The sequence below is a fragment of the Leuciscus leuciscus genome, assembly GCF_965113295.1.
Source record: "Leuciscus leuciscus genome assembly, chromosome: 12".
Lineage (NCBI taxonomy): Eukaryota > Metazoa > Chordata > Actinopteri > Cypriniformes > Leuciscidae > Leuciscus > Leuciscus leuciscus.
This window is the reverse complement of record NC_138736.1, coordinates 32,028,148-32,046,158: the sequence shown is the minus strand read 5'-3', so window position 1 is coordinate 32,046,158 and position 18,011 is coordinate 32,028,148. Positions and strand designations below refer to the sequence as shown.

Genomic DNA, 18,011 nt, shown 5'->3' with positions numbered 1-18,011 from the left:
CACATACACAGTTTAGTGTTACAGAGAACACATGAACCGTGTATAAAGCCCAAGCCCACTTGCAAAAATGCTTTTATTTTTTAATGTCATCATTACTATTTGCATGAAAAGTGCTGACATGAACAAAACATGATCATCATGTTCTCCAGCACGATTCAAGATCTGAAGAGCGTCTTGCGCTTCAATGGAATCTTGAGCATCAGACCATCTGTGCAAAGGAGTCACATGATCACATTTTTCTTAAGCAGAACATCAGCATATTAGAATGATTTCTGAAGGATCATGTGACACTGAAGACTAGAGTAATGATGCTGAAAATTCAGCTTTGCGTCACAGGAACAAATTACTTAAAATAGAAAACATTTTAAATAGTATTATTATTTCACAATATTAATTCTATATTTCTATTGTATTTTTTTATCAAATAACTGGAGCCTCGGTGAACACTGAAAGAAGGCTTTTCAAAAACATAAAAAATTCATAATGACCCCAAAATTTTAGGCATGTAGCTACATTCATTTATTATATTATATTGTTGAAAATTTGTAATTATTATATAAAATGTATAATAATGCTTTAATGTAATTTATTTAGGCTGAAACAGTTAGAAATTTGCTTTTTTCCATATTTTTTATTACTTTTCAAATCTTATCAGCATTCTAACTGCAACTCAAAAGTAAAACTGACATTTTTGTAAATCTGTATCCTAAGAGATATAAGAACTATTAAGAAAATATGTAATAAAATATATGAAAATATCATTAAAACATTATAAATGCAGTGAACATGGGTCAAGTAGTTCACAAACACTTGATATAAAGAAACACATCATACATATTGTTTATTAGTGCTGATTTATGAAAATGTGCTCACAGTCAGAGATAATTTCATTTCATTGTTTTATATGGAAGATGTCCAATTGTACACTTTTAACATGAAAAAACATGAAATACAAAAAAGAAAAACTTTTCGAAAAGAGGACTTTATAAGTACAAAAACAAACAATGTACAAGGTGCTGCATTTCATCTTTTTCTCCCCCTGTGTGCTTTCCGTTGAGAAAATTAAAGTGCAAGACAAACACCAGGGTTCAAATGTTTTACAAAGAAACTGCCCAACTCCGAACAAATATCAGATCCTTTTGTAACTTTTTAAAAACACATTCAATACACAAACCATGCATGGACTGACTTAAAAAGAGCTGGTACTTAGATTATAACATTAGACATGTTAGATGTCTATGGTAAAAATGGCAGGGTAAACTCATAGCATAGTACTGACACGCACAACAAATGAACACGTACGCAGATTCTACATGACTCGGTGAGAAGTTAATGTGCTAGACACGTTCGCAATTGGTTTCTTTTGAGTTTGTCACAATGAAACATAAGAATTACCAACACTGATGGGTAATTACAACACACGATCGTCACCTTGACCACTCATGTGACCAGCGTGTCATTTTGGTTTTCCTTCTTTTTGAGGGCAACAGTTCTGTGAGCCTTTACCAAACAGTAAAAACGAATGATCCACTCCACGCTTCAGAGCGTAATCACAACCTCATAAATAATGCAAAGAAAATGGATATTTACAGAGCACAGTGGTTTGTATGAGGCACTATGTTGTACTGAACGTTTTACATTTCCGCGGTGTGACATTGTACTTGCAACAAAAAATGACATTATTTGTCAATGGACTATGAGGATATGAATAATCTATCCATAAATGGATGGAAGTGATCATACGCCCGAATGTTTCATTTATTCCCATGGAATAATATGGAAGCTAATTTCCTCCACAGAATAAAAAAGGTGATTGCGGCCTTTTATCTAAAAATTCCGAATTTTTTCTTGCAATTATACGTTTGTATCTCACAATTCTGACCTTTTTTCCTTCATACTTCATAACTCACAATTGCGAATTTTAACTTGCAATTCTGGCTTTATAACTTGCAATTCCAAGTATATATTTCTCAATTCTGAGAAATTAACTCGCAATTGCGAGAAAAAAGTAAGAATTGCAAGTTTATAGCTCGCCGGACTTTATAACTCGCAATTGCAAGTTTGAATCTCGCAATTCTGACTTCGTAACTCGCAACTCCAACTTTCTCAATTCTGAGAAATAAAATCGAGTTTATATTTCGCAATTCGGACTTCATAACTTACAGTACAATTGCGAGTTCTCTCAAATCTCTAAATTCTAAGTAGAAAAATAGAGAATTGCGAGATATAAACTTGATTGCGAGAAAAGTCAAAATTGCGAGATTTAAACTCAACTGCGAAAAAAGTCAGAATTGTGAAACTACTCAATTGCGAGATAAAAAGTCAGAATTGCGAGTTTAGATGTCTCAATTCTGAGAAATAAAATCAGAATTGCAGGATATTAACTCACAATTTCGAGAGAGAAAAAGTCAGAATTGCGCGAACTCGATTGCGAGATAAAAAGTTAAAAAAATTGAGTTTATATCACATAATTGGGAGAAAAAAGTCAGGAATGTGAGATAAAAAGTCACAATTAGTTATTTTATTTCCTGGCGTAAACAAGCTTCCATAAAATAACACTTTTAAACTGCTTTCAATCACTTTTCAGGTATAAAAAGGAACTTTTCAGCTTCAGATCTGTCAAATCTGATTATTTACACTCATTCCTCAACCATGTAATTTCTCAGATCCACATTAATCTAATGTTCCAGTTTTCAGTCATTCATTTGAACGTTGCAATTAAGAACTGTCTTAGTAAATGACTTCATTAACTGTTTGTGGTTATTAATGTAAATTACATGTTTTTTTGTCGATGTACTCTTTAAAAAAGTCAGTCAGATATTTTATTTCACAGGATACAGAATTGCTGTTGTCAGGATATTGAGATATAACATAAGTATTGAAATCTCAAGACTGCAAATGAGGCAGAATATTAGAACTGTGCACTGCCTTTACAAGGGAAAATAAATCATAATATAAAACACAAACGATCAAAATGCAACAGGCCCTACCAATACCACAAAATAAAAGCTCCTTCAATTATAATAAAGACTTCAATTAATTTTGGTTAGAGTCAAAATTTCAACCTTGAGTAAACTGAGCAGAATTAAACAAGACATTTATAGCACATTCATTTGACGAGCCTAAATGTGTTTTCTGCTGATGCACCGCTAGCAGGCTGTCTGACAGCCGTTACCGTTCTGCTAACATTGTACCGTAGTAATTCAGCACCAGTGAGCAGCAGGACGTCCAGTGCAGTCAAACTGCTGATTGCTGGAATCACTGCGTTGTGAATCACAATCATTTGCGTAGTTAAACCCGTTTCGCTTTTTTAAAGCACCATTACTCTTTAGTAAAGTTATCACTTCCACTCATTTCCCATCTCACATATATTCCTACAATATTTGAATAAATAACTACATCTGACTCCAAATCTCTTCATAAATAATCGGAGTGGCTTTGTTTTTTAAACGAATTGCCTATTTAACCCCTTTATCCATCAACAGCCTCCGCTGAGATTATATCATCTTGAGTAAACTTTAAAGGAGATTTTTTACCTCAGTTCATAGCCTTTCAATACTTCTGAATTTAATAAAGCACATCAAATTAATTATTTGAACTGTAAATTATCATTTTTTAAATAATAATTACGAAATTACAAATAAAATGACGATTTGAAACACTTTTTCCTCACATTTATGAACTTTTGGCTAAGATCAAGTGTAATATCTGAAACATAAACCACTAATAAAAATAGTGTATTTAAAGGCTATTGAAATAGAGCAAAATTCTCTTTTAAGAGATAATCAACACAAAGAGCTGTTGTGGCGCAAACTTTGTATTTTTTTTTTAATAAATAAATAATTAGTACATATTTCAGTCTAAATTTAAATAATATAATCAAATTTTAGAAATTTAACATCATCTAAATTTTTTGTACATGCTTTTAGGGTGACAGTGCACACTTTACTAGTAACTAATAATAGGAATACTATTTCATAGTAGCAATATAGTGACGATGGCTATACATTTGGAGAAAAAAAAACTTACATTTAAATTAAATTTTAACCAATGAAGATATTCTTCTGGGCTCACAGATAAACTATTTACATCTGTTAAGTGCTATTTATGTTGCTGTAAGAAAACAACTGGACAGACCTGAACGAGGGGGGGGGGGGTTTGAGAACGATCCCTAAATCACAGCCTCATTTGCATATTTAAAGGGACTTAAGAGGTCTTCGTTTTTCTATCCACCTACATTGTGCACCATCTGAACCAGTAGTGTCGTCTTGACCTTCGCAACAGCAACTAGATGTAGTAATTTCGAAGCTTTGTATATCTTTATCTATTTGTGACGTTAATAATACTTTAAAAAACTGAACTCCTAACTACTAACCCAATCATTGGGTGAGAGAGGGACTTTTTAAGAACCCTGAAGTTGCAAACCCGTAATATAACTCTTTGTCATCTGAACAGCTACAAACACACTCAAATGTCTCAATTCATGTTTACAAACACAAACATGCAAAGATGGTTCGAGCAATAAAAGATGGACTGCCCTTTATGGCACTGAGCGTGGTGACAAACACAGACGGAAAGCAGTTCTTCTGTAATTATGAATTGTCTTTTTTAGATGTTTAGAGCTGAGCTGGACCAGATTGGACTGTTATTTGCGAGTGTATCTGTTCAATTTCCAATGCACTAAAATTCACTCTTTCTTGGCAAAACATTTGTTTTAGGTCACTTAAATTCATAATCTCTTCAACAGCATTCCTGAAATCTTCAGGAATTCACTAATGTGTCATGTTATTAATATGAAAATATGAGTGTAGTTGCTGTTTGAAGGCAACAATGACAGGTTGTACTTCTCTACAATTTTTTTTTTTTTTACACAGAAAGCAGACATACCCACTCAAGCTCAGCCAAGATGGTAAACCTCAGTTTGACTACAAGCTAATATGCGATTCACAGAAGCACTGGAAAGGCTCTGAGAAAGGAGACGGTTTGCTGTGCTGCTGTCACGGGGCGTCAGGTTTGGGGGTTTCTCCAGACAAGGAGCCGAAGCAGCTGGAGATACCCGCTGAGTTTGGCATGGAACCGGCATGTGGCTCCACAGGAGTCAGAGTAATTTCCACTTCTCCTCTGTCCTCTAATAACGTTGCAGGCGGGAGGTACGAGATGGCGCTCTGTGGCACTTCTAGGGGAACAGGCCTTCCTTCTCTGTATAGCGGCGCACGTTGGATGACCATCCTCCTGGTGGTCAGCTCGAAACCGGGTTGGTTGGGATCTTGCATTAGCAGGACGGACTGCTGCTTCTCCGGTTCTGGTGCAGGCTGACACTGCACCACTACGCCTCTATTCTCAGCGTCTGTCACTTCCTGGATGGTCGGAAGTTGGCTAAGCATCAAGCCTGGCTGGTCCTGGATCACAATTTCTACCAACTGCGAAGGAGTTGCGGGAGCACAAGAAGGCATGGCCTTTTGGATTACTCCTCTTGTGAGCAAAGCTGGATTTGGATTCGAGGTTGGGGCTGACAGTGCCTGTGCTGCCACGTCTTCAGGTCTTGGCTTTCTGGGTCGTCCTCTTTTGCGTTTTGGAGCAACGCCAGCAGCTGACACTGAGGTGGAGGGGTCAGGGCCCCTCTTTGGAGCGGCCGGTCGCGCTCTCTGGACGACAGGGGTCGGAGCAGCAGAAGTGGCGACCGTGGCCGAAGTTTTCTCACGCTCAGGGTAAGAGAGAATCATAACAGGGACGGTGCCGCCTGGTTGAGAGGGTATCGTTGTGACGGTAATGGGCAAAGTGACTTGAACACTTCCCGAATCGGCTGGTGCCAGACACGGTGGGGAGGTTTTCTCTGGGACGGTGCCCCTGGGAAGGAGCTGAGGCAGCTTCTTCATGTAGGCCTCCACTCGAGCCGACTCCACCTTGTTGGTCGGTTTATCACTGACCTGCTGCTTATTGGATGGCGGCTGTTCCACACCGTCTTTCTCTTTTTGCTGCCAAAAACATCACAGTGATACTTTAAAAAAAAAAGTATTATATTTACTATTTATAATACTATTTACTACTGTTAATTTGTGACATTATCGCAAAACGAGCCCTTAAAGGGTTAATTCATCCAAAAATTTAAATGATGATTTACTCACCCTCAAACCGTCCTAGGTGTATATGACATTCTTCTTTCGGCCACAGTTGGAGTTATTTTATAAAATATCCTGGCTCTTCCAAGCTTTAATAATGGGAGTGAATGGTACCTTAGATTTTGAAGCCCCAAAAAGCGCATCCATCCATCATAAAATGAATCCATACGGCTCCAGGGGGTTAATAAAGGCCTTCTGAAGCCAAGCGATGCGTTTTTGTAAGAAAAATATCCATATTTATAACTTTACAAACTATAATCACTTGCTTCCGGTAATGGCAGTATGCGAGTCTAGTTCCAGCGGAAGAGTGACCTCTGACCCGACGCATGGCGTATTGATGAACGCTGAAGTACAGAGGATAGAGCAAAACACCGTCACGAATTAGAGCAAGTATTTTTACAGAGAAATGTGGGAGGAGCTTGAGTGTGTTGCCCAGCCCTATTTGTTTGAATCACGAAATGCGACTACTCTCACCTAAGCTTACGCTACTCCTACATCATACGTCGGGTCAGAGGTCAACTCTTCGGCCGGAACTCGAACTCTGGCAAGCCAGTGATTATTGTTTATGAAGTTATAAATATGGATATTTTTCTTACAAAAACGCATCACTTCGCTTCAGAAGGCCTTTATTAACCCCCTGGAGCCGTATGGATTACTTTTATGATGGATGGATGCGCTTTTTATGGGCTTCAAAATCTAAGGTACCATTCACTCCCATTATAAAGCTTGGAAGATCAAGGATATTTTTTAATATTACTCTGATTGTGTTTGGCTGAAAGAAGAAAGTCATATACACCTAGGATGGCTTGAGGGTGAGTAAATTATGGGATCATTTTCATTTTTGGGTGAACTATCCCTTTAAGGATTTATTTTGTGATAATGATTGGCTGACAGTAAATTATACAACTTAGGACCTGGCTACTTAACAAATAAATAAATAAATGGCCAATAAATATCTAATTCAGTTAAGAAACATAACAGTACAGAAAAACTAATATTATACAAATATTTGCAACAATCTGAATCAACTGTTCTAGAGAGTAGAGCAAAAATGACTTATGAATTATTCTGATAATTTTATTTGCACAGTAATACCTTATTGTCCACACTGCCACTATCCTCCTCTGCTCCACCTGCTCGGGAAGCTGCTGAAATCTTTTTGATAACCTTATGAGGTTTGGAAGATCCACCTAATAAACCGGGCAAAAACAATGTTATTATTATTAACTAAAACCATTAAAAAAAAAATCATTTCATTTTCATTACCTGAAATAAGATAAAATATAAAAACAAACTTATTTTATTTCATCTAGCTGCCAAGGCAACATTTCTCAAGTTAAAATACTAAAATAACTAAAACTTGATAAACACTACATAAACATATTAAACAAGAAAAACTACTAAAAATGACAAAAGCATAACATTCTAACTAAATTGAAAAAGGAAAATATAAAAATAAAATCGAATTAAAAAAATAACAAAACCTATAACCGTATATGAATGATACTACAATAACTCTGAGCAAAATGTAACATGTCATCTTACTATACTTGACATGTACCTGCAAGAGCGGCTGAGGTGACGAGCTCGGCTTGGCTGCAGCGTGGGTTGACGATGTGCTCCTGCACGAGGAAGCGTGCGATTTCTACCACCGTGTCAAAAGAACGCTTCAGGATCTTTTGGGCCCAGTCACAGATGAGTTCACAGGCTGCTTCGGTGACCTCTTGCTTGTAGGTTTGCACCAGTTCTGTCAGTTCAGACTGGAGGTGCCACGTCAAATGGGTTTATAAATAGAATATTTTAGCATAAGCATATGTTTATGTTAAAATTAACCGATAGCCTGTATCATTTTCATGTTGTGAAAGCAAATTAGAGAAAAAGTCTGTAGTAAGAAGACAATCATACCGGGTCATTTTTGAGGTCCAGGTTGGGCAGTAACGGCATGTTTAACACGGTCTTTCGACGTATCCCACTATAGCAGTATGTGCTGGAAATTATGTTAAGGGACAATATACTATACACTAAGTCTCATCAAATTAAAAGAGATTTTTAGTTTGAATTCAGTTAAATGATTATCAATTGAATGGGATGAAATTCATTTGTCAAAAGTATTAGACATATAAGACATCTTAAAAACCAAACCATTACAGATATATTCCACCATGGAATAAAAAAGGTAATTGTGACTTTTTATTTCGCAAATGTGATTTAATATCTCACAATTTGAACTTTATAACTCACAGTTGCAAAAAGTCTGAAAGGAGGTATAACCTAGTGATTATGAGGGGGAAAAAGTCAGAATTGTGAAAAAAAACTAAAACAAATTTTAATTCTGTGGCGGAAACAGGCTTACATTGTATCAAGAGTGTTGACAATGTGCAGAAACCCATCTAAGTATCTGAAATATAAAAAAAAATCTACAATCAATCTGATGATATGGTGTCTTGGACTTCTCTAGATAGGGTTTTGGAAATATTTTGAGGCAAAAATGTTTGTCTGTGTTTTGTACTAATTCAATTAAATCAGGGACAAAAGGATATTTGGACTGTCCTCTACCGCCCAGTCTTCGTGCTTTAATGTTAGGGAAGATGTCTCTGATGATTTTGCCAAAATTTGCTGCACTAAGAGGCCGATGCTGTAAGTTGTCACAGTGCTTCCTGTTTAGATATAAAAGAGGTCAGTAAGCAATCATTGTATTTTTGTGAAAAACTGCAAACATGGACAAAAAAAACAAACAGATAATTGTCCCTTAAAAGTCTAGGTAAACAGCTGGAAAGTGTTTACCTTAGGGGTGGAACGGTACATGTATTCATATTGAACCGAGACGGTACGGGCGTCACGGTTCGGTGCATGAATACACACGGAGAATACACGGTATAAAAATAAATAAAACTTGCGTGCAACTGTTAGATACGCGGGTTCTTTAGGGACACCTAATCTGTAGCTCCGCCTTAGCTCTGAAGCTCCGTGGCTATAACTTATGGGCTATAATCATAGACATAATATCTATGGCTATAATCATAGACAAGACAGGCTATAATGGACAGGCTGCGATGTCAAGTTTGCAATGCTGGAATATGTTGTGTGTAAATAAATGGTCTTCCATTGCCCAACATTTTCATTTGATATGACTATTATGCAGACTATATTTTTCTTACTTTTATTTTATCTATTTAGCATTTATTTACCAATGGTCATTTGTATTGTAAAAAATTCTGTACTATCTATCAAATGTATATGTGGTATTGCAGAGATAAGGATCTTTCCCCTCACATATATTTTTGTTAGGATGGAAGACATCTATGGACTGCTATTCTATTTGTAGACTTGCCCTTGACACTTTACTGCACCATCAATACTGCACCATCAAAATGTTAATTCGTGACATACTGTATGACTGCACTTGATAATAGGAAATAAAAAAAAAGTTCAAAAAAAAAAAAGAATATGTTGTGTGTGTGCCTGCGTGCGTGCGAGTGTGTGTGTGTTCAGAGAGGCGCGGGCGCGATCGAACAGTGGAAACATAAAAACATACTCATTTTGTTCATTGGACATCATTCAAACTGCAAAGTGTTTACTTATATTTGTGTACACTCGTAATAAAACACAACATTGTGCTTTTGTCAAACTGTAAACTCTTGTCAAACTGTAACCTACAACTGTCACCCAACACAGTAAGTTACACATTCTACATTGATTAAAAGAAAATCAAATTTGTTTTTAATGGTAGTATTATTTTATACAGAAATAAATTATTTATAATTCAGATGAGAATAAAGTTAGTGTTATTAAAATTTTAAGGAAAACAAATATATTGATCTGAAATATAGCAAATGAATTTTAAATTCATTCAGGTACAATTACCAAACATATCTCAAGGTCTTTTTGTCTTTTTATTAATTTAATTATAAACTAATTATATAAAACTATTGGCAATGCACTACAAATAAACTGGTTCTATGCCTTTACTTTATTAATAAAACGTATTTAAAAATACAAGGCTTAAAACATTTATTTTCCTTTGGTGGAACAGCCTACAGACATGCACAATAAAAAAATAATTGCCTTCTACATTTTTGTTTTGCTTTTCCCACCATTGTACCGAACTCGTACCGAACCGTGATGTCTGAACCGAGGTATGAACCGAACCGTGACTTCTGTGTACCGTTCCACCCCTAGTTTACCTATATAAGATATACATTTATTAGATGTAACCACAATACTGCCTATTGGAAGTATCATAATTACAAGTTTCCTAGTCATAAATTAGACATGAACGCCCACTCAAGTCGTATTTACTACTGGGAAACTCTGAGATAATTTTGATACCCGAGTTTCTGATTTGGATGTGTCACAAACTTTAAACGATTGCTTCTGCAACTGGTATTCTATATTCGTTTTTTCCACAACAGCTACATCACCTTGTCTTGTCGTTAAAGCGGTACATATTAAACATACGTGAATAACCTTTTGAAGCATATTGTATGTTTTATGCACACCGAAAATAACATGTATTTGACCGAAATTTAAATATCATCTGCAAGCTGACTATCTAGCGCGGTGAATGTTTATATGGTTGTACGAATGGGATGCTAGATTTTATAAAAAATTAAATATCTTCAATACAGTTTGGCTTTAATAAGATTTTCCCCAAGAAATTCCTATACTTTTCCGACAACAAATCAGTCCTTACCGGTATGTCTCGTAAACATCTTGCTTAGGCAGGCAGGTGTCAGGATGTTCTTCCAAGTGGCTACGGATCCAGTTACAGGTGTGAAGCTGGTCTGCTGTGTTGACCGAGTTTGAATCGCCACTGGTGCACACAGAAAAGCATATAACATATAACATTTCTTGTCACATTAGGGTTATTTCTAGCTCGCCTGATTGGCTAGGATTTAAAAAAGGACCTCAAATATTACTATTCAGAATTGATATATTTAAAAAATAAATACAGCATTCTAGTTTAAACAAATGGATCAAGGCTGACTGAAGTATATTTGTGTGATTTTATGAGCTGTACCTCTTCTCTCCTGTACTTGGACCTGAGGGTAGCTGTAGATAAAGGTAGAGTTTGTCGTTGTCAGAGAAACGCTGTACATCTTCCTGAGAGGAGACATGTCACAAGGAGAAAGATGTGCTCAAAAACACTGCAAATGTACATGTACATTACTACACAATAAGACACAGTTGTAACACAATATAAACAAGATTGGTGGTAGCCTAGTTGTTATAGATCTGAACTGCTAATGTAATAGTTGTGGGTTCAAATATAATCTACCACAATTGTGCCTTGATGAGATACTTGAGTGTTTCTCCAGTGTTCACACTATAGCTAACAAAAAGTGTCACTCTGTTATATCCTTGTTATAAATAAGAATATAACAACTATAACTGAAAATACACTTGATATAAACTATACAATTTCAGAGTTACAAATCCACTTACCAAAATTTTTTCCACTTTGCCCTGCACATTTTTACTGTGGAAAAATAAAAAAAGATTAGAAACATACATGTATATTTGTGCAAATAAAGATGGAAAAGAAAAATGTTTTCTTTCTTTTTTCTAACATTTCTGGTAATAACGGTAAAAAAGAGAGTAATTTCTGTGCCACTAGAATCAATAATGACCATTTTAAAAAAGGTTTCATAAACGCTCTATACTGTCTGCCACTGGTCACAAAAAAAGAAGCCTTGGCCCAAACGAACCACTAGCTGAGCCAATGTAGCTGCTGGGGTTCATCATACAATGACGTAACTTGCTGCTTAACCACCATAGTACGATACATCATTGGAGAATCTAACTAACTAGTCACAACTGTTTGCCGAAAACATAGTAACTTTGTCACACATCCATCATTCGAACCACGTTGGTTCAACAATTTAGTTAATTAATGACCTCACACGCGTGAAGACTTAACACGTGAATGAACCTCACTGGTTCTTGCTGAAGCTCAAACGTGCTGCGTAACACGAGAATGAACCTCATTGGTTCTTGCGGAAGCTCAAACGTGCTGCGTAACACGAGAATGAACCTCATTGGTTCTTGCGGAAGCTCAAACGTGCTGCGTAACACGAGAATGAACGTCATTGGTTCTTGCTGAAGCTCAAACGTGCTGCGTAACACGAGAATGAACCTCATTGGTTCTTGCGGAAGCTCAAACGTGCTGCGTAACACGAGAATGAACGTCATTGGTTCTTGCGGAAGCTCAAACGTGCTGCGTAATACGAGAATGAACCTCACTGGTTCTTGTGGAAGCTCAAACGTGCTGCGTAACATGAGAATGAACCTCACTGGTTCTTGCGGAAGCTCAAACGTGCTGCGTAACATGAGAATGAACCTCACTGGCGAACATGCTTGAGTGTCTGTTTACTGTGAGTTGATGAATGTTTATATGTGAATAAAAGCATAAATTCGAACTGTTCAGTGTTTAAAGCGATTGTGTCTCTTCAGAAAATTTGGACTAAACCACTCGATTTATATGGATTAGTTTTATGATCTCTTTATGAACTTTCTGAAGCGTCAAAGTGGTAGTTGCGTAGCTGTCAAAGGAGGGACAGAAAGCTCTCAAATTTCATTAAAAAGATCTTCATTTGTGTTCTGAAGATTAAAGACTTGGAACGACATGAGGGTGAGTAATTAATGACAGAATTTTCCTTTTTGGGTGAACTAACCCTTTAATTTTAAAGGTAATATATCATTTCTTCTGGTAATACAGATTTAAGATCGTATCTGAAACACAATGAAGAAAGAGTAAAAAGTAGTCGTTCTTACGAAATGTTGCTCTTAAGCTTCTGCAGCAGCATACTGGGCTCCGTCTCCCCCTCCCCAGCCGAGGCTTCTGTCTTTACCTGATCTTCTGCCATGTCTCAACCACACTGGACTGACAAACTGCATTCAGAACCCTCCTGGACCTGAAGCTCTAGACAGAATAGGAAGCAAATGTTAATGTGTGTTCACATTAGGTTTCGGCTAACTTTCTAGAGTTCTAGAGTCTGATATGCAACAGCATGTTTTACAAAAGTAAATTAATTATAGGTTTATTGAGAGATGCAACCAGGGCTTAACTAACACAATTCCACTGTTGATTAATGCAACTAAATGTCAACAGTAAAAGTTGTAGTGTTTGCAGTTTTTAGACCATATTTTTGGTATTAGGTTTTTAAAAAGCACATTTGTTGTTTTATAGTATTTCTTTAATATGCACAACAACATAAAGTCTGCAGACAGTCTTAGAACTGGTAAACAATCAATTCGTCACATGTCTGTAAATGATCATCAGTTTCACTACAAACTAGCATATTTAGGCCATGTTTACACATGCAGATACAGACTGTAAACACGCAATAAAACCACGCAAGCGCCTAAATTCTCCCACGCCTAAACGCTCAAGACATTTTCCCCGTTTTGAAAATACAGCCACTCATGAAACTGTTGTCAGGTCAATCGGATAGCGACCATGCCCAAATACTGCAGGGCTGTTTTTCCTGCCCCAGTCCAGACATTTGCTCATATTCAGCACACACGCGCCCAATGAAGTTCTCAACATAAGACACTGATGCTTTCGGCCGGTGTATGCATGATACCAGGATCAAATCCGATCACTCATTATCACTTAAATGCATGATTTAATCTAATATACGACTAGCATACATGAGACATGCACATTTCTGGTTGATTACACCCATGTGTATCTCTATGTGGGCGTACAGAAAGGCCAACCAACCAGAAACTAGTTGAGGCCATTGGTTATTTATGACTAAAAGCTCATTTTAGCGCAAGTTAACCAAATTCTCAAACGCAACTTCTCATTGATCACTAGAAATAAACAAGTCTGACTTAGCAGCTAATAGGCTAACGTGAGTTCGAACAGGCCGAAGAGACGTCGACTTAACGAAACCGACAAAAACGAAGTTATTTTACTGTAATTCAAAATTTAATGACATAATTTGTAAAAAAATAAATAAAATAAATAAATAACTTTAGCTTTTAGTATATGAATACACAAGCTTGCTATCGTTAATATCATTACCAGGCTGTTTCTATAGAGCTAGCTAGCTACACTTGTTCGCCTCGAAAACCTTCGATTATTACATTAAAATACCTGGCTTTTTTCATTTAAAAAATACCCATTATCATTGTACAAAGTTTACCTAATGCAATATCTCATTCAAATACAAAATAATGATACCGTTTATTTTATAAACGAAAAAGAAACTACCTGAGACAAATATAGAGCAAAAATCCCCTTTCGGCTTATTTTGTGATTGGACGACTGTGTTATGTCTGCCTGACTACAAAGCAAAGCTCGACGCTAGTTGGTTGGTCTGAGTCATCCTACTTGGATACAGAATGAAGGGGCGATTTGATTGGTTAATGGTTTTATGCTAGCAAAAAAAAAAGAAAAAGAGAATCCTTTTAATATTCTGTCAGGCAACTATCATTTTTGTGTACATTTTCATAAAATGTAAACTACTACATTGTAATTGGACACAATGAGGGACGTATCCTAAAATATAGAAAATTCTTAATATGCTTTTGTATGGTGATATTATTACCAAATTATCCTTAAAGTAGTAATATTCAATATTAGTTTCTTACAAATTCAAAGGTAACTTTTTAAGTGTACTTTTATGTACTGAAAGCATTAATACAACCCGTTAATTAATATCAAGCTCAACTAAATCCTAGGAATATGAAAATATTTTTACACTCACTTTTTTTTTTTTACTCCAGTTGTCACATTTAAAAAAAAAAACTTAATTTAAATTAAGCTTTGACGTCTATAGCGATAGGAAAACGTCTATATATATAAATACAAGTGCCAACAAAACCTTTCAGGAAGACTTTCAGAATTATTGCTACATTTTTATTGCTACAAATTATAATTATTATAGCAATAGCTTTTATTGCTTTTATTAAACAATTGCTATTGTAAATCCTAACAAATTAAAACAATTCAGAATTTAATATGATACCCTGACGCAATTTATGCTGCTTTGTCTTTTCTTTCTTTTTAATACCAATCGAGACTTTTATTTTGACACTACTTCACTTGTCTCGAAAGGAAAAGGAAGTAGCGCATGTTCTACACAAGTTTGACCCTTGTGGGTGATGGATTTCTGATTACAACAAATTAATTTCGTTATTTTATATAAATGTGCCTCTAAAAGCAGCAGCAATAATTCAGGTAGGTAGAGTGCCACTGTATTATATGGGATCCGTTTAAAAACCTCTTGCATAAACACTCATTACCCAAGAAAGTGACCGCTTTTATTGAAGATGCCGCTGCTGTAGTATTACAAACTGTCAGTGGGGAATATAACTTATCAACCAAATATGTTGTACTTTTTTTAAGATGAAATGCATGACATGTGTAATTCAAGAGTAGATTCCACAGATACATTTATTTTTATTTTTTATTTATTGTCCACAGCAGTATGAGACTGACAGCGCTGCTTTCGATGGCAGCAAAAGCTGCATTTCCACATGATTATCGTTACGGGACAAACAGACCTTGGACGATCGCAGCCAAGCGGCTCAATCCACCAGGCAAGAAAAGAAGAAAGGTGTTTGTTGAACCTATTGCAAATGAGGAATGGCATGTCGTGAGAGGAGACACAGTAAGTGACCCTTTCTGTGTTTATGTATGAAAACATTTAGTGAAAGGATGTTCAGTTTTTTTATCCACTTGACGTCTTCCAGATCATAGGCATATTTTAGTCCACTGGAATGTAAATAGTACTGATATTGTTTTCAAACAATTTTCAAACTCGGGGTACTGCGGAAAAGTTAACATTATTTTTTTATTAAAGTCACCATGAAACGGAAACGTCTTTTCGAACAAGAAAAAATGTAAGGTGGCAATTGATTGGATGGTTGTGGTTTGCTATTTCTGTGATCTCATGTGAGTGACAGGTTGCCCCGCCCTCACGCCAGTAAACAAGTCATCTGTGAAGATATTATTACTGCGTTTGAAATCGCATACTCTCTTGAGTAGGTACTTATTTTGAATAAGTACTTTGCGACCGCTAGAAAAATACGCTCTATATAGTATGAACGTGTGTAGTATGAATGTAATCCGGACGTAATATTCACCATGTTGTCATTACCATGTGACCTACCAGCATGTGACAGTCCCATGGCCTGATGGGACAGTAAAGTGTCTTCACAACTTCGCCCGAAGTAGTAGTAGTAGGTTACTAGTAATTATGCATATTTATTGTTATTACTATAGTAAGTACATGTAGTAACATATGTAACTACTGTATGTCCTCTTAAATTAAAGTGTTACCAAATATATAGCTAACATTTGAATTTTAGAATGGGGTCCCACACTCAAGGATTATTATATTTAGGGGTCCATAGCAAAAGATAAAAAAAAAACCTGTTTTGAAATAATCTCCCTGTAGTGGATGTTTTAGCACCATTTAACTTGTGCATGTTTTGTATTAGTTCACAATGCATATTTGTATAACATGCCATTTAAATCTAATTCAACCAGGTGGAGATTTTGTCTGGGAAGGACAAAGGAAAGCAGGGCAAAGTTGCTCAGGTGTTCCGGCATCGAAACTGGGTCATTCTCGAGGGCCTGAACACGGTAGGAGTAAACCGTGTATTTAATAAGACTCTTTTCTTTGTGATTTTATTAAAAAGCAGCACTTTAAATTGTTTTAAACATTTTTTTTCCAGCATTACAGGTATGTTGGCAGATCTGGAGATTATCGGGGTACTTACATCGCCAGTGAAGCCCCTCTGCTGCTGAAGGATATTAAGCTTATTGACCCTACTGACAGGTGAGCATTAATATTGCCTTCTGGAGCATCAAACATTCAATACAGTAATACAGTAGAATGGCTCTCAATGCATGTGTTTGTGTCTAATGTTTCTTAGGAAGCCCACAGATATCGATTGGAGATACACTGAAGAGGGTGAGCGAGTGCGTGTTTCAGTCAGGACAGGACGGATTATTCCCAAACCTGTCTTCCAGCGAAAAGACGGCATCATTCCCCAGCAGTGGAAAGGTGGGGTTTCTGAGGAAGGGAAAGGGGTTGAAAGTTAAAAAAAACAATGCATTTCTTCCTAGAGTTATAAATATTCAAATCTTTAAATATGGAGTGTTTATCTACCTTCCAGATGGACCCAAGGACACATCACCAGAGGACACGCTTCAGAAAACATACATGCCATCTTTGAAAACCCTCGAGGAAGAAGTTATGGAGAAATTAAACATTCAGGAAGATAGAAGGCCTCGTAAAAGCTACTGGTACTGAGTTACCACAGAGACTGTGTATAATGTTTGAGCTTAACAACAACAGCAAGATTATTTATCATGGAGAAATAATGGATGTGTTCTGAAGACTTTGTCAATAAAACTAAACAAATGTTATACTCCATTTCCTTGATTTTATGCCACAAACACGTTACTAACCATTACACATTTGCTTATTTTCTGTACAAATGTATAATATGGTTCAAACGTTTGGGGTCAGTAAAAGCTTTATTAAGAAATGAATACCTTTATTCTGTAAGGATGCATTAAATTGATCAAAAGCTACACTAAAGACATTTATAACGTTATAAATTATTTATATTTCAAATAAATGCTGTTTTTTTAAACATATCTTGAACATGATAATCTTGAAAAAGTGTTTCCACAAAACAAACAAAAAAAAATTTCACAATATTACTGATATTAATTTTATTTTATTTTTTTATCAAATAAATGCAGCTTTGGTGAGCGTTAGAATCTTCTAAACAAAAACAATGAAAAATCTTTCAAATCCCACTCAATATTCTGCCTAAACATTAACCAACTTACCGTAACAACCTCTTTACCTCAGCAACAACAAAACTGTTAAAATAATATTCACATAAAGATACTTTTTTGGG

The 18,011-nt window shown here is 36.1% G+C and overlaps 2 protein-coding genes across 5 annotated transcripts; one reads left to right on the top strand and one right to left on the bottom strand.

The window, feature by feature from the left end:
• Positions 1 to 816: 816 nt before the first annotated feature.
• rfx5 (regulatory factor X, 5) lies at positions 817 to 14,417 on the bottom strand. 3 transcript variants are annotated; one of them, XM_082187226.1, is made up of 10 exons: positions 14,341 to 14,417; positions 12,894 to 13,041; positions 11,565 to 11,598; positions 11,140 to 11,222; positions 10,813 to 10,932; positions 8,660 to 8,776; positions 8,025 to 8,103; positions 7,681 to 7,879; positions 7,215 to 7,309; positions 817 to 5,975 (listed from the first exon to the last, which is right to left on the bottom strand). In XM_082187226.1, the coding sequence occupies exons 2-10, from the start codon at positions 12,983 to 12,985 to the stop codon at positions 4,998 to 5,000; spliced, it is 1,797 nt and encodes a 598-aa protein (XP_082043352.1). In that variant the 5' UTR covers positions 12,986 to 13,041; positions 14,341 to 14,417; the 3' UTR covers positions 817 to 4,997. The 3 variants fall into 3 exon arrangements, with proteins under 3 accessions (XP_082043352.1, XP_082043354.1, XP_082043353.1); XM_082187228.1 differs by having other exon boundaries at positions 14,273 to 14,345; XM_082187227.1 differs by lacking the exon at positions 14,341 to 14,417 and adding an exon at positions 13,359 to 14,251.
• Positions 14,418 to 15,155: 738 nt separating this feature from the next.
• Positions 15,156 to 17,508, top strand: mrpl24 (mitochondrial ribosomal protein L24). 2 transcript variants are annotated; one of them, XM_082186888.1, is made up of 6 exons: positions 15,156 to 15,309; positions 15,556 to 15,742; positions 16,624 to 16,719; positions 16,812 to 16,915; positions 17,013 to 17,143; positions 17,256 to 17,508. In XM_082186888.1, the coding sequence occupies exons 2-6, from the start codon at positions 15,560 to 15,562 to the stop codon at positions 17,390 to 17,392; spliced, it is 651 nt and encodes a 216-aa protein (XP_082043014.1). In that variant the 5' UTR covers positions 15,156 to 15,309; positions 15,556 to 15,559; the 3' UTR covers positions 17,393 to 17,508. The 2 variants fall into 2 exon arrangements, with proteins under 2 accessions (XP_082043014.1, XP_082043015.1); XM_082186889.1 differs by having other exon boundaries at positions 15,165 to 15,309; positions 15,559 to 15,742.
• Positions 17,509 to 18,011: the final 503 nt, after the last annotated feature.

Coding starts and splice junctions, on each gene's coding strand:
- rfx5 (XM_082187226.1), bottom strand. CDS start 12,985: ATGGCAGAAGATCAGGTAAAGACAGAAGCCTCGGCTGGGGAGGGGGAG. Junction 11,599..12,893: donor AAGCTTAAGAGCAACATTTC/GTAAGAACGACT, acceptor ATTTTTCCACAG/TAAAAATGTGCAGGGCAAAG. Junction 5,976..7,214: donor GTGGCAGTGTGGACAATAAG/GTATTACTGTGC, acceptor TGTTTTTGGCAG/CAAAAAGAGAAAGACGGTGT.
- mrpl24 (XM_082186888.1), top strand. CDS start 15,560: ATGAGACTGACAGCGCTGCTTTCGATGGCAGCAAAAGCTGCATTTCCA. Junction 15,743..16,623: donor ATGTCGTGAGAGGAGACACA/GTAAGTGACCCT, acceptor TAATTCAACCAG/GTGGAGATTTTGTCTGGGAA. Junction 16,720..16,811: donor TTCTCGAGGGCCTGAACACG/GTAGGAGTAAAC, acceptor TTTTTTTTCCAG/CATTACAGGTATGTTGGCAG.